At 45.8% G+C, this 15,298-nt stretch overlaps 1 protein-coding gene across 5 annotated transcripts in view; it reads right to left on the bottom strand.

The window, feature by feature from the left end:
* The window catches only part of MRPS35 (mitochondrial ribosomal protein S35), a 201,074-nt gene that overhangs the window by 64,584 nt on the left and 121,192 nt on the right, over nt 1-15,298 (bottom strand). For all 5 annotated transcript variants that reach the window (XM_030214272.1, XM_030214273.1, XM_030214271.1 and 2 more), the window contains one exon: nt 14,120-14,189. In XM_030214272.1, the coding sequence (XP_030070132.1) occupies nt 14,120-14,189 (70 nt within the window). The remainder of the gene's footprint in view (nt 1-14,119; nt 14,190-15,298) is intronic.

Below are 15,298 nucleotides of genomic sequence, written 5' to 3'. Positions count from 1 at the left end.
CCGACCACGGTAGCAGAAAACGAAAACGGAATGCAGATGAGCAAATTGAGTAGAAACCCCATTGAAACGAGATGCATCAAAGTTTTCCGACTACCCTAAGGTAGGAAAAGTGCCGGAAAGCTAACGATAGGTCTGTACCTGTCGTTAGGGCTATCCGACTGAAAACTGTAATGTAAAAAACAAAAAAACAAAAAGCAAGGGGGGGGGGGGGGGGGGGGGGAAACGCGCGTCAGAGGCGTCTTTTATTGATGCCCGAGGTCACTGCTGCTCCCCGCTCCCCCTGCATCACTATAAAACTGAAAATAAAAAAGTTCGGGAGGGGCAAAGGCGCTCATCAGGAGCGTCCTGTATGGACGTCCTTGCCCCCCCGTGGTCGCCGCTGCTGCTCCCCGCTTACTCCCCCAGCATTAAATAAAAACACAAAACAAAACTCAAAGCTTTAGGAGCCCTGGCCCCCCTCCCTTCCTGTCTCTAAACTCTTTCTCCACACAGCTCCGCCCCCGCCACCCCCCCTGAGATCGTCGCCGTCGCTCCCCCCCCCTCCACCGGGCCCCCCCCACCCGCATTACCGGGCTGTGCAGCGCCTTTCACCTCTGTATGAAGGCGCTGCACTGGCAAGAAGACCAGATCACTGCAGTCTTCAGGACATCTCTCTCCTTCGTCTTCCCTGCCCTGGCCCCGCCCCCGTCTGACGTAGGTTTCTTACATCAGACGGGGGCGGGGCCAGATCAGAGAAGGAGAGAGACGTCCTGAAGACTGCAGTGATCTGATGGTCTTCTTGCCCGTGCAGCGCCTTCATACAGAGGTGAGAGGTGCTGCACGGCCCGGTAATGCGGGGGGGGGGGGGGGGGGGGGGGGGGCGCCCGGTGGAGGGGGGAAGCGACAGCGAGGATCTCAGGGGGGGTGGCGGGGGCGGAGCACGTGGTGGAGGGAGGCGGAGCTGTGTGGAGAAAGAGTTTAGGGACAGGAAGGGAGGGGGGCCAGGGCTCCTAAAGCTTTGAGTTTTGTTTTGTGTTTTTATTTAGTGCTGGGGGAGGAAGTGGGGAGCAGCAGTGGCGACCACGGGCGGGGGGGGGGGGGGGGGGGGGGGCAAGGATGTCCATACAGGACGCTCCTGACAAGCGCCTTTGCCCCCTCCTGATCCTCCTGTGTTTTGGGTTTTGTTTTTGGGGGGGGGGGGGGGGGTTGACGTGTGTGGCATGTGCAGAGCAGCCAGCATAACGCTTGGCTGCTCTGCTCATGCTTTAGGGGCCGATTACCGATGGGGATTCCAGCAGATTGATGCATTGTACTTTCAAATACCGCACCGAACATGTGTGACTTGTTTTTTTGCTGCATTGTTCGTTTTTTTTTAATTCGGTAACAGTTTTTACGTTTTTGCTTTTTTTAAGTTTGGTTGATGCATCTGGCTCTTAGTCACTACACATTTGGCAATCCCTTTATCTTTTAAAGCTCATCATTTTTTTCCCCTTGTTTTCTTTTTGGTTTTGCCCTTGCAGCTTAAGGCTTATCAGCTGGTTTTCTGCTGCAAGTTCAAATCATTTAGGCCTTTTTTGGTCTCAAACGTTTACTTCAGTTTTTCTTGTTAGGTAATTCTCCCTCCACATAGGAGCTCTCAAATTTTTACTTTTTGAGTTTTCCATTGCTCCTTATCCTGGTAATTTTGGCCTCTAGGACATTTCGCTTTAGATCTTGTCTTTGCCTCTAAATTGCCCAAACTTTTTTTCTCACATATATATGCCTTGGATTTTATATGTTGTACTGCTAAGTTTCTTGTAATGGATCCCAGGAAGGATGTTGTTTTGGGGACGCCCATCTCAATTACTTGGGTTTAGAACTGGAGTACAACTGTGCCCTTTTGAGATTATAGTTTTGTTGTTTGTTGTCCCGGTGGGCGTTAGGCCCTCTGCGAGCCCCGTGGACAAGTGCTCTTCTATTCAGGCTCTCTCGCAGGACGTCTGAATATTAGGGGGTATCTGTGCACTCCCGTTGCGAGCTCCCCGGTCAAGTTATTCCCAGCTGGAGGATTACCCTTGAGGAGTGGTGTATTTGGCTCCCCGTTCGATCTATTCCCGGGTGGAGAACTTCCCGGTCGAGTTATTCCCGGTTGAAGGTTTGCCCCTGAAGAATTGTGCGTATATACTTTATTCAAAAATTCTATTGTGTTTTTACGCATATTTAGGTATAACCAAAGTACTGTTGTAACCCCCTGATTGCTTATGATTGTGACACAGTTTCCCTCTAATACTGTTTTATTTCCCCTCATTATATATACCCGGTGTCTTTGATTTTCACTATCATGTCCACTCCCCTAGGCACCGTTTTAAAGTTCTTCCCTTCTGAGAAAAAAAGAAATCACGCGCATCTGTGAGAAATGGTTTAAAAAATGGAGTAAAAATGACAAGGAACTTAAGTGGCCTGTCTCGGGCTCCTTTTAGCCTCATAAATTACGTGGATTAATTGCTTATAACGACTCCCATAAAACGGGAAAATCTAGAGATAAGCATCTTCAAGCGATTAACAAAGGGATCCTCATCGGAGACAGGGAATTTGACCCTAAATCCTTGACCGACTGCCCAATCTATTTGCCTCCACCTTTGGAAGCAACCGCACCTACTGCGCCACCTCCTTATGAGCCTGCGCAGCCCTCCTAATCTAACAAACTGTTAACTTGCGGTACTGCTGTTGGCTATAAAACTTTACCCCCTGCCGTTCCACGAGTTTCAGCGACTGCTCTTTGTCTGCTGAGCCTTCCCTTACAGATCTTTCGCCACTCTCCCCTCTCACTATACCTTCCAATCCTATTACTCTGGATAAGCCGACTTCAGCTCAAACCTTTGGCACAGTAGATTTGTCACCGATTCCCTCCCATTTGGAGCCATGTGTTCCGCCCACTGCTATTGGTGCGGTCCCAGAGCCTGGATCCAATCCGGCTCTTCCTCCCACCATGGGCGATGGCCCTCCCCGTCCTGACCATCCTATACCAGCCCCCCCCCCTCCGCGAAAAACATCCTTCTAGCTCTTCTCATCTTTCTAAATTGGCCACACACCCCTTTCTACCAGCCCTACCCCTGCCTGTCGATGTTGCCGTTCAGACCCATACTTGGGACAACTTTGGTGCGGAAAATCCCTGCTGAGCCTGTATCCACCCCGCCTCCACCAGATCTATCTACCCCTCCTCCACTACATCTACAATCTATTAAGCAAAGTCTACTTTCTTTACAAAGGCTTGTCACCTTTCACGAACCTTCACCTATGCAACAGTTTGCCTCTGACTGTGTGGTGCACTGGAAGTATTAAACCCACAAAACCTGGAAAGACCCTATTTACGTAGGACCCTACCGTATTGAAGCCTTATCTGCCACCGCCGTTAAGTTGCAAGACCATACTTCCTGGGTCCAGCTGAAAGATATCCGAGTTTACAAAGCTGCAGATTAAGACCTTCCCACGTCTGTTGATGATACCAGACCAGCCACTCCTGACCCAGGGCCAGCTACAGACACAAACCCCTGATCAACAATTGCCGCTCCTACTGATCCCTCAGCCACCACTTCTTGATCTGGTAGCTATACCACAAGGATTCATTCAAGATCTACAACCCAGAATTGCGAACTTACAAGTCCAGATCACACAATTGATTGGTCCTGATTCTCCAGACCGCATTTGCCTCCAGAATATATACCTTGAGACTTCCAATCTACTAAGCCTTTGGAACTTATATTTCATAGTGGACTAAGAAGGTATCACACTCAATTGCTGTATCAATGAGTGAGAACCCAGTTACCAGTAACAGTACCCCACAAGAAGAAACCACCTTGATTGAAAGAAACATCACTTTTCAACAAGCATCTACTGCTATTGAAGTGTCACCCACTGAACCTGCACCTGATAGCCCTCAAGAGACTTTGAATTCCTTGCCTGAAGCATCAGTTGAAGACGAGAGCACCACCCAGGAGGACACGTTACCGTGGTCCTCAAGTGCCTTGTGGACTGTTCTGGGCTTTGCATTGCTTTGTATTGTGGGTATAGCAATTGCCTTATATTTACTAGAAAAATGTCACATTTTCTGAGTAAGTTTCCTATGGGTATTAATGATTAATAGAGAACGGCCCATTCCAGCAAATCACCCTGAGTTGGATCAGTGGGAGATTCCAGTAATAGAGGTCCTTACTACTACAATTTTGTTTACCCTCACTCTTGTTTTTGCTATTATCTGGCTTCTATATTTCCACCAGAATATTCCTTATCTTTTATCTTACCTAACTTAGGAAGTTCTTTGCTGACTTTATGTTTACCTCTCCCACACAGGAGCCTCAGTCTCAAGGCACCTTTGTACAAACTACACTTCCAACATTTCAATACAGACTGACTCAGCTGTCTCAGTTGAGAGAAGCAGTTAGATTTTGAAGCTTCTCAAATTGATTGGATGTTTTATGGGGCATTCGCAGTAGTTAGTATCCTGACCTTAACCCTTTTGATACTCTTCCTGCTTGACAAGTTTTCTCCCATTATATGAATCAAGCCCACCCCTCTCACCCCTTACCTTGGGATCCAGCTCCTGATGAAGACCCCACTTGGGACCCTATAACAAGATATCAAATACTGTGCGAATCACTGCTTGATACCTGGATCCTTGGCCCAGATAGGCACATAGTTGATATCTTTGATATATTCCACGGGTTTGGGTTAGTTAAAATCGAGCAGGGGGATATTCCATCAATAAGGCCCAAAACAGGGGAAGTAGTCAAGTTTTGGCTTGTCACATATAACCTATAACATATAACACCTATCCCAAAGAATACAAAGAAACCTGTGAATGACGTTACCAACTACCGTCCAATTGCATCCATACCTCTAATCACCAAATTATTGTAAAACAGAGTGACCTCACAACTTAATGAATATATTCAGAAATTCTCCATCCTCCACGAGTCCCAGTCGGTCTTCTGACCTGCCCACAGCAATGAAACGGTTCTTCTAACCTTAATATCTAAATTCAAACTTGAAATAGCAAACGGATACATCATCATCCTCTTACAATTTGACTTATCCAGCGCTTTTGACATGGGTGATCATTCAATCCTTACCAAACTCTTGGACAAACTTGGGATCGGTGGAAACATTATCAACTGGATTAATAACTTCATTACTACCAGATCCTATCAAGTCAAAGGAGCTACAAATCTATCATCCCCATGGTCATCAGAATGTGGAGTACCACAGGGATCTCCACTCTCCCCGATACTTTTCAACCTTATGATGATTCCCTTGGCCAGAATACTAACCAAACATGGTCTAAATCCTTTCATTTACGCCGATGATGTCACCATATATATCCCCTTTAAATTCAATCTATCTGAAACCTACGACAAAATCAATACTGCCATTACCACTCTAACCTCCTGGGCTAATGCTTTTAAAATGAAATTAAATAAAGAAAAAAACGCAGTGCCAGGTTCTCTCTTCCCAATACTCCCCTTATCTCCCGACTACTCTCAACACCCCGGATGTCAAACTCCCCGTATCTGACAACTTAAAGATACTGGGAGTAACGATAGACAGCCATTTATCTTTTGATAACCATGCTAAACTCACCACGAAGAAAATGTTTAATATGATGTGGATATTGAAACGAGTGAAGCCTTATCTCCCACTCAACACTTTCCGGAACCTGATACAGTCTACTGTTATTACCCACGCCGACTACTGCAACAGTGTCTTTTTAGGATGCAAAACCTAAATACTGAAGAGACTCCAAACTGCCCAAAACACGGCTGCCAGACTTATTTTTGGCAAATCAAAATTCGAAAGTGCATCACCTCTTTGAGCAAAGCTTCACTGGCTCCCCATCAAAGAAAGAATAAATTTTAAGATCAACACAATGACCCACAAGATCATCCACGGTGAATCCCCTGGCTACATGAATTAATTGATCGACCTCCCTGCTAGAAACAGATCTATTTCTTCACGAACTTATCTTAACCTACACCTTCCCAATTGTAGAGGAATTAAATACAAGACCTACTATGCATCCAGTTTCTCCTTTTTGGGCAGCCAGCTTTGGAACGCTATACCCAGACCAATCCGATTAATAAACGACTTCCTGCCCTTTAGAAAAATGCTGAAAGCTCATCTCTTTAAGCAAGCCTACCCAAATGCCCCAACCTAATCTCGCCAACTTCCACCTCCAATTCTGTTCTGACTTATATACCAACCTCCCATCCTTCTCTTTCCATCTCTCCTTAATTTTATCCCTCCTTACCCTTTCTCCCAAATTACACTCCTGTCTACACTCTTTTATCCTAGTCATACATTATCTAGCTCAACTTATCATACACTACTAAGCCCAACTTTACATTGTTTTACTACTGTTTTATTAAAATTCTATTAACTTTGTATTTCAAATTACTATGTAAGCCGCATTGAGCCTGCATTGTGTGGGAAAGCGCGGGGTACAAATGTAATAATAATAACCTCATCCGCAGTGGTTGGAGGCCCTGGTTCTTCTTTAGGAAAATTGGGAATAGACCTCTTGAAATTTATTCTATTGTTCTTGTTGGTGGTGGGTTTCTTGCTGCTACCCGGATTTATCTAGAGTACGCTCTTGCTTGATGCTTCACTTATATTTGTTTTTCCTTGGAATTTTAGTCTTCCTGACTTCTGTTCTGGTTGAAACACTGTATTTGTTCATTTTTCTTAGGATTCTTGCCTTTCAGCTTTTATCTCTGGGTCATCCGCAGTGACCCCATACTTTGCTATTTTTACCTTTTGTGTTCTAAACACTACCCACCATGACTGTCTTTCTGTTCTGTTGCCTTTCCACTATCTTGGTACCTTCAGTGCCCCAGATTGTAGGACCTGATAATCTTATTCCCTATAGGATTGCATTGGCTCTTACTAATGAGACAGTTACGATTACTCTTGATGACTGTGCCTACACTAGATGTGGTGAGTTGTCTTATCAAAGATATTACTCTGTATTTAACATTTATATGTGTCCTTTTTCCTCATGAGGAAGCTGGTCACAAGTGTGGTGGTATGCAGGCCACGGCCAATACCCAGGTAATGATAATCCCTTCAGGAAGACTATTACAATTTTAGAACCAAATGAATAAATGAGTAAATGGAACCTTGTTGCCATCAACTTTAGAGGTGTAACATCAGCTACCTATCGAGTCTATTCCCTTGGAATAGATGTTACTGGTAGAGACCCCATTGCCACATTCCTTATTGTTCCTCCACCTCAAACAACTCAGAACCCACTGATGCCGACCCAAACCCCTGAGATCAAAATTCCTTTTCAGGTTCACCAAGTCAGCAGTGCAAAGGATTTGGTTGCACTGGAAACTTAATTTGGTGAACATAACCTTTGGCTTGAATGGACCCACTACACCACAGTTAGTTTGAATGTATCCAATTGTTACTTCTGCGCAGAAGCCCGCGCAGAACCTCCAGCTGTTCCCTTCCCTTTAGACCTCTCCAATCATCCCAATGGTTTCAGGTGCATGATACAGCTACTCCAAGCCTCCAAGACCATTAATCAATCCTGTCAATTGCTTGCCAAGCAATACCCTGAGTTACCCCTGCGCCAATGGACACCCCCACATTTAGAAAGCCTGATTCCAAAACTGTATTTCGAACTTGCCTGTCCAGGTATCCAACCAAACAATCCCCGGTTTGTAGGTAATCTGACATCCTGTAATACTACCCACTCCAATACTGATCAGGTGAATTTCACTGACTTCACTCGTGCCCGCGCTGATGTATGGTGGTACTGTGGAACCAATGCCCTCTACCATATGTTACCTAAAAATTGGCAAGGAAGATATACCCTGGTTAAATTAGTAGGTCCACTTATCATTGCCTCCCTGCGCCCTCCTCACACCTCCTCTTTGCAACGAGGAAAAAGAGAAATTTCAGTGCCCTACCTATATGCTGTTCAAGAGGGGAGATGTAGAATATTATCACTTTCCTTCTGGGAAATACAGGTCAAAAGGCTTATATAGCTGCCAACTAGGCCTCTAAAAGCAAAACCTGTGTCTGACCCCAAGATTTCACTGACTTACAGCAACACAGAAATTGTGACAACTGAAACTTGGCAAGTGTGCAAAATGAGCTGAACTGATGTAAGAATGCCAGCTGGACAGGGGCATAACGAGAACCTGCGGTCAGAGATATCTTGCAAGAGATAGATGAGTAGATAGCCAGGTGCAAGAAAACAGAACTTTGAGAAGGGTGGGCCGAAACTTGAAGGACAGAATTGTCATTGTGGTCGAAACTAATAATTGCTTCAGATATTTGCTAAATGTGACTAACAGATGTTAATGTAAAAGATAGGACATAAATGGGTATAAAAACTGACTGCTAGAGCAGCCTTTGGAGAACCCAGTAAATGTGAAACCCATTTGATTCACTGTCTGAACTCCCTGTGAGAAATATGCTTTGATTGCTATTACCAATGATCTTATAGATACTGCTTGGTGAGTATAGACTTGAATTAATAAACTTGAAAGCTGACTTCTCATATCCACTGTTTTCTTCTGATTATTGTCTCCTGACATATTCAGAGTGAAGTGCACCACTCTGGGGATGAGGGAGTCCAGATAAACGAGGAAAAATATACAGATATTTGCACTCAATCTGCTGCCCCCCATTACCTCTCTACCCTCCTCTCCCCGTATGTTCCCACCCGTAACCTCCGCTCTCAGGACAAATCACTCCTATCTGTACCCTTCTCCACCACCGCTAACTCCAGACTCCGCCCCTTCTGCCTCGCAGCACCTTATGCCTGGAAAAGACTTCCTGAGCCCATACGCCATGCGCCCTCCCTGCCCATCTTCAAGTTCTTACTCAAGGCCCATCTCTTCTCCCTTGCTTTTGGCGCCTAACCACCTTCCCCATTCCTGTTACCTACACTGACTACGTAGTCTGTTACCGTTAGATTGTAAGCTCTCTTGAGCAGGGACTGTCCCCCCCCGTGTTTAAACTTGTACAGCGCTGCGTAACCCTGGCAGCGCTATAGAAATGCTAAGTAGTAGTAGTAGATGCAGCCTTGGGTTATTTGTTCATTCCTAGATATTTGTGGCTGGACCACTATACTGGGAGGGACAAATACACTCAGAAAACAAAACACAAACCCGCGGGGCAAGCAGAAAAACGAGGATTTCCTCTGGAAGACTCTTAGGCTTGGACTTGCCCAGCTCCTTAACCAAATTGCTGAGGTCGTCCCCAAACAGAAATTTGCCTTGAAACGGTAGCTTGACCAAGCGGGTCTTGGAGGTGGCGTCTGCCGCCCAAGCCCTCAGCCAGAGCTGCTGCCTTGCGGTGACTGCCAATGACATACTCTTGGCCAAAGCTCAAAGTATGTCATACACAGCATCCACCAGATAGGCCAAGCCTGCCTCCATCTGGACAGCCTAGGAACCGCCCCGGGAAACAGACTGCTGGTGCCACTGCAAAGAGGCCCGTGCGACAAAGGAACTACAGATAGAGGCCTACAATCCCAAAGTGGCCACCTCAAAGGCTTGCTTCAAAGCCTGTTCCAGCTTCCTATTTTGCAGGTCCTTCAAGGTAATGCCGCCCTCAACCGGCAAGGTAGTCTTGTTGGTGACAGCTGTCACAGAGTCCACCTGAGTACATAAGTAATGTCACATTGGGAAAAGACCAAGGGTCCATAGAGCCCAGCATCCTGTCCACGACAGCGGCCAATCCAGGCCAAGGGCACCTGGCGAGCCTCCCAAATGTACAAATATTCTACACATGTTATTCCTGGAATTATGGAAACTTCTCCTTCTCTTCCGGCACCAAAGGATAGAGATGGGCTATGGCCCTTCTTAAATTCTGGCCCGGGTCAGGCGCACTCCACTCTGTGGTAATCAGGTCCCGAATGTCCGGGTGCATGGGGAACAACTTGGATGAGCCACTGAGGCCAGACTCCCGACTACCCACCGGAAACCCCAAGGGTTCCTCTATGGAGAGCGTGCTAGCGCCTCAGAAATCAGAGAGCCTAACTCCCACAGCTAAAACAGTCTGAGCACCCAAGAGCCCCCTCCCCTGGAGGGAGCTCACCTTCCTTCAAAGGCTCTGACAGAGAAGGCCCATCTGAGTAAACCGATGTGTTCTCCGACTGAAGTGAGACCCGAGAGCAAGTCTCCACGGGGTCATCTACCAGATCCATCCGCAATCTCTTGGGGGCTGGAAGGGATACCCCTGCCCCCTCTCTTACAGGAACTGCCAGGCCTGCTGGAGGAGAGACCCCTTGCTTCACCATATATGCCTGGTGGAGCAGGTGAACAAACCCCAGAGAGAAGAGCAGACCCTGACCCCCACTTCCCTGAAGGGACCACCACATTTTCAACTGCCTGTGAGAGAGCCTTATGTCCTGCAGAAAACAATATGGCTGCCATTCCAACCTCCCGCTGAGATAAGGCACTGAGACGCTGTACCGGGGACCTGGAAGAATCGAGCTGCTGTGACATAGTCCACCCCGTGGGAACTCACCCCGTGGGCACTATCCCAAATCACCCCCTCCACTCAGGAGTAACTGGCCTGCACACTGTGCAGCGGCCCAAGGAGGAACACTTTCCTACACAATAAGAGCAGTATTTTACGCCCTTGGCTGGGGTTGCCATGACTGATGACTGCTGCTGCACCGGAAAACATGTAGCACATTGCGTTACACACCCACTCCTGCCAGACCAGATCAGTAGTCTGCCAAAAAGTTTCTTTTTTTTTTTTTTTTTTAAACCAGAGTGCAGTACAAACAGTGAAAAGTTATCTCTGTTTTTTTTTTTTTTTTTTGCAGCACCGATGAGCAGCACTCCCAATGATGGCCAGAGGCCCAACGAACGCTAGGGAAGACTCACTGCATCGGGTCTATGCTTCAAGAGCCACACCCCTGCAAAGGCAGGGCCACAGCACCACGACAGTTTTTTTTTCTTTTTTCAGCTGGTTGCTGAGCAGGCTCTCTCACATAGAGGAGAGACAGACAGGGGGAAAGCCCAGAACACCCCATGCGGAAGGCACATCAGGAACCTAGAACCACTAGGTATGCCAGCCCAACTGCTCACTATGCTCAACTGGAAACCAGTTGACCAACTGGACCAGGAGCCAAGGCCTCAGAACTAGAGTTCTGTCTATCCTTCTGCTGAAGACAGAAAATACTGAGGAACTGGGCTGCTAAAAGGGAGCTATGTAGTGATGATCAGTTCTGTATTCTCTATCTCCACCTACTGGTTGATGGACATGACTACCCACATGTTTTGGAATAGTGGGAAATAACATAATGGAAAGTACAGTTGCCTCCCCCTATATACTGCATACAGAGAACTCCCCTACTCCTACAGATCTAAAGAACCAGAAGTAGATGAGTAGATGGTCAGAGTAAGTACAAGTAGGATAAGACTTATGATTCATCCTCAACCCCACAAAACGAAACCCATAAAAAGAACCTGAAGCGGTCACACAATTTTATATAAAAGCATAAAGCCATTGTGAAAAGATCCCACAATAATAAAAAACACCTTCTACTGGAGTAAGATCAAAACATTAGCATGAGGGCACATCTGGAGGAAAACAAAAATGTCAAATGGTTACTGGGTACCTTTGCTTGCAGGAACACAAACTAGATCCTTAGTAATATTGGAGAAAATTTTAAGAAAGAAAGGATTATGATGTCATAGTCTACTTGTGGATTAATGATCTGGCTTAATTTTAATGAAAGAAAGCCATACTAAACCAAAGCAAGTTGACAATAGAAGATATGGTCCATATAAAATCCACAATACATTAGATGATAACGTAATTAAGAAAACCTAAACTAAGGGGTCGTTTTACTAAGGCGCACTAACAGATTTAGCGCTCACTAAATGATAAGACTCCCATCATACTCCTATGGACGTCTTATCATTAGCACATGCTAAATCTGTTAGTGCCTTACTAAAAGGACCCCTAAGTTATTTGCATATTCACCAAAGATGTTTAGAACGGAGTTGAAAACATTATGTTACATTTGCAGACTGATTTCCTTGAACAAATTTCAATCCAAAGCTACACTGAAAATAAGAATAGTAAAAAAAAAAAAAAAAAAAACCCAACAAAAAAAACCACCCCAAAGAACAAAATACTACATGAAACATATTTTACAGTGGTGGAAATAAGTATTTGATCCCTTGCTGATTTTGTAAGTTTGCCCACTGACAAAGACATGAGCAGCCCATAATTGAAGGGTAGGTTATTGGTAACAGTGAGAGATAGCACATCACAAATTAAATCCGGAAAATCACATTGTGGAAAGTATATGAATTTATTTGCATTCTGCAGAGGGAAATAAGTATTTAATCCCTCTGGCAAACAAGACCTAATACTTGGTGGCAAAACCCTTGTTGGCAAGCACAGCGGTCAGACGTCTTCTGTAGTTGATGATGAGGTTTGCACACATGTCAGGAGGAATTTTGGTCCACTCCTCTTTGCAGATCATCTCTAAATCATTAAGAGTTCTGGGCTGTCGCTTGGCAACTCGCAGCTTCAACTCCCTCCATAAGTTTTCAATGGGATTAAGGTCTGGTGACTGGCTAGGCCACTCCATGACCCTAATGTGCTTCTTCCTGAGCCACTCCTTTGTTGCCTTGGCTGTATGTTTTGGGTCATTGTCGTGCTGGAAGACCCAGCCACGACCCATTTTTAAGGCCCTGGCGGAGGGAAGGAGGTTGTCACTCAGAATTGTACGGTACATGGCCCCATCCATTCTCCCATTGATGCGGTGAAGTAGTCCTGTGCCCTTAGCAGAGAAACACCCCCAAAACATAACATTTCCACCTCCATGCTTGACAGTGGGGACGGTGTTCTTTGGGTCATAGGCAGCATTTCTCTTCCTCCAAACACGGCGAGTTGAGTTCATGCCAAAGAGCTCAATTTTTGTCTCATCTGACCACAGCACCTTCTCCCAATCACTCTCGGCATCATCCAGGTGTTCACTGGCAAACTTCAGACGGGCCGTCACATGTGCCTTCCAGAGCAGGGGGACCTTGCGGGCACTGCAGGATTACAATCCGTTATGTCGTAATGTGTTACCAATGGTTTTCGTGGTGACAGTGGTCCCAGCTGCCTTGAGATCATTGACAAGTTCCCCCCTTGTAGTTGTAGGCTGATTTCTAACCTTCCTCATGATCAAGGATACCCCACGAGGTGAGATTTTGCGTGGAGCCCCAGATCTTTGTCGATTGACAGTCATTTTGTACTTCTTCCATTTTCTTACTATGGCACCAACAGTTGTCTCCTTCTCGCCCAGCGTCTTACTGATGGTTTTGTAGCCCATTCCAGCCTTGTGCAGGTGTATGATCTTGTCCCTGACATCCTTAGACAGCTCCTTGCTCTTGGCCATTTTGTAGAGGTTAGAGTCTGACTGATTCACTGAGTCTGTGGACAGGTGTCTTTCATACAGGTGACCATTGCCGACAGCTGTCTGTCATGCAGGTAACGAGTTGATTTGGAGCATCTACCTGGTCTGTAGGGGCCAGATCTCTTACTGGTTGGTGGGGGATCAAATACTTATTTCCCTCTGCAGAATGCAAATAAATTCATATACTTTCCACAATGTGATTTTCCGGATTTAATTTGTGATGTGCTATCTCTCACTGTTACCAATAACCTACCCTTCAATTATGGGCTGCTCATGTCTTTGTCATTGGGCAAACTTACAAAATCAGCAAGGGATCAAATACTTATTTCCACCACTGTATATGTTTCAACGGATCAATTGATTTTCATATCTGTATATTCCCCAGCAGCCACCTCATTCACTCCCCACTTATGTTTCAAAAGTCCTCCACTTTTGAAATTTCTAAAATTAACTGCAACTGTTTTCTATACAGATATTTGTATTTATTCTAACAAATGCAGCATTAGCTAAATGGTGCTATCGTTCTAAGTACGTGTGGAGAAATTTTTTAAAACCATGAAAATGCCCCAAAATGCCACGTGCTTGGGATGCATACTACTGTGTAAAACAGTCACAGCACGGAGGGAGAAAAAAATCTAAAAATGTATAAACAAAAAAAGCAACATGAAAACAATGAAATGGAAGCCCTGTTAATCTATGCCATTCCCAAAAGGTACTCACCCAAGATTCATGGTAAAGAACAGTTAGTAAATACATTCCATAATCATAATTTTGTCTCCTGAGTGGGCACCTGGAATCCAAAATATGATAAAATGTGTCATAATCTGTACAGAAACACTAGTAATTAACTAAAATGCTAAAAACAAAATTCTCATACTTGTTTGTGGCTTTGGGTCTGTGGTCTTATGCCTAATATATTTTAGAATTTTTTGAACAGAAAAAAGCAACACTGGGCCTTCAAGACTAGGACAACAGGAGTACTTTACTGACATGTGACCCGACATGGGCCTTGTTTCGATGTCGTGACGCCTGCCTCAGGGGTCTTGATTGTCTTTCCCACATAGATTATGGAGATATAAGCTTCAGGGCAACTCTGCTTCCCTGAGCCTTCCCCAGGTAATATAGCCCAGCCAACTCCTTAGGAGGATTCCTTCTCTCACAGTCTGCATTTCTGTGCCTGCATTTTGGCTGTCTAGTCTGCTGGGAAGAAAACCATCTCCAGAGCTGTGTCAAAACACACTCCCAGATATTCCAGGACCTGGGAATGGTGCAGGTAACTTGACAAGATTCACCCCATCCCAGACCCCCACCAAGAGGACAATGACCTGAGAAGCGGCCACCCTGGCCTCTGCCCCAGAGTTAGCCCGAATCAATCAACTGTCTAGGTAGGGATGAACCCAAATCCCCCGGAACCACAGATGCACCGCCACCACCACCACCACCTTGAAAATGTGCAGAGTGCTGTGCCCAAGCCGAACAGAAGGACTCAAAAATGAATATGGTGCCCAAGTACCCAAAAGTGGAGGAACCGCTTGTGATGATTTGCAATGGGATATACAGATAGGGTTCCGTATGGTGCAAGGAGGTCATAAACTTGCCCAGACAAACCGAGGTGATCACAGGCTGAAGGGTCTCCATGCTAAAGTGCTGGACGCGGAGGCAAGCATTTGCCCCTTTTAACTCCAGGACGGGCCAAAAGGAGCCTCCCTTCTTTGGGAGCATGAAATAAATGGAATAATGTCCTAGCCCCTGTTCTGCCTTTGGGATGGACTACACCACCCCCAGCTAGGAAAGATGCTGTAGAGTAAGGGTGACAGCCTGATGCTTTAGATCTGAGCCACAGAGAGACATCAAGAAGGCATTGGGAATAGAGCACGCGAGCCCCAGGGAGTAACCCTT

This window comes from Microcaecilia unicolor, chromosome 9 (assembly GCF_901765095.1).
Source record: "Microcaecilia unicolor chromosome 9, aMicUni1.1, whole genome shotgun sequence".
Taxonomy (NCBI): domain Eukaryota; kingdom Metazoa; phylum Chordata; class Amphibia; order Gymnophiona; family Siphonopidae; genus Microcaecilia; species Microcaecilia unicolor.
The sequence above is the reverse complement of the archived record's forward strand: the minus strand, read 5'-3'. Positions and strand labels throughout refer to the sequence as shown.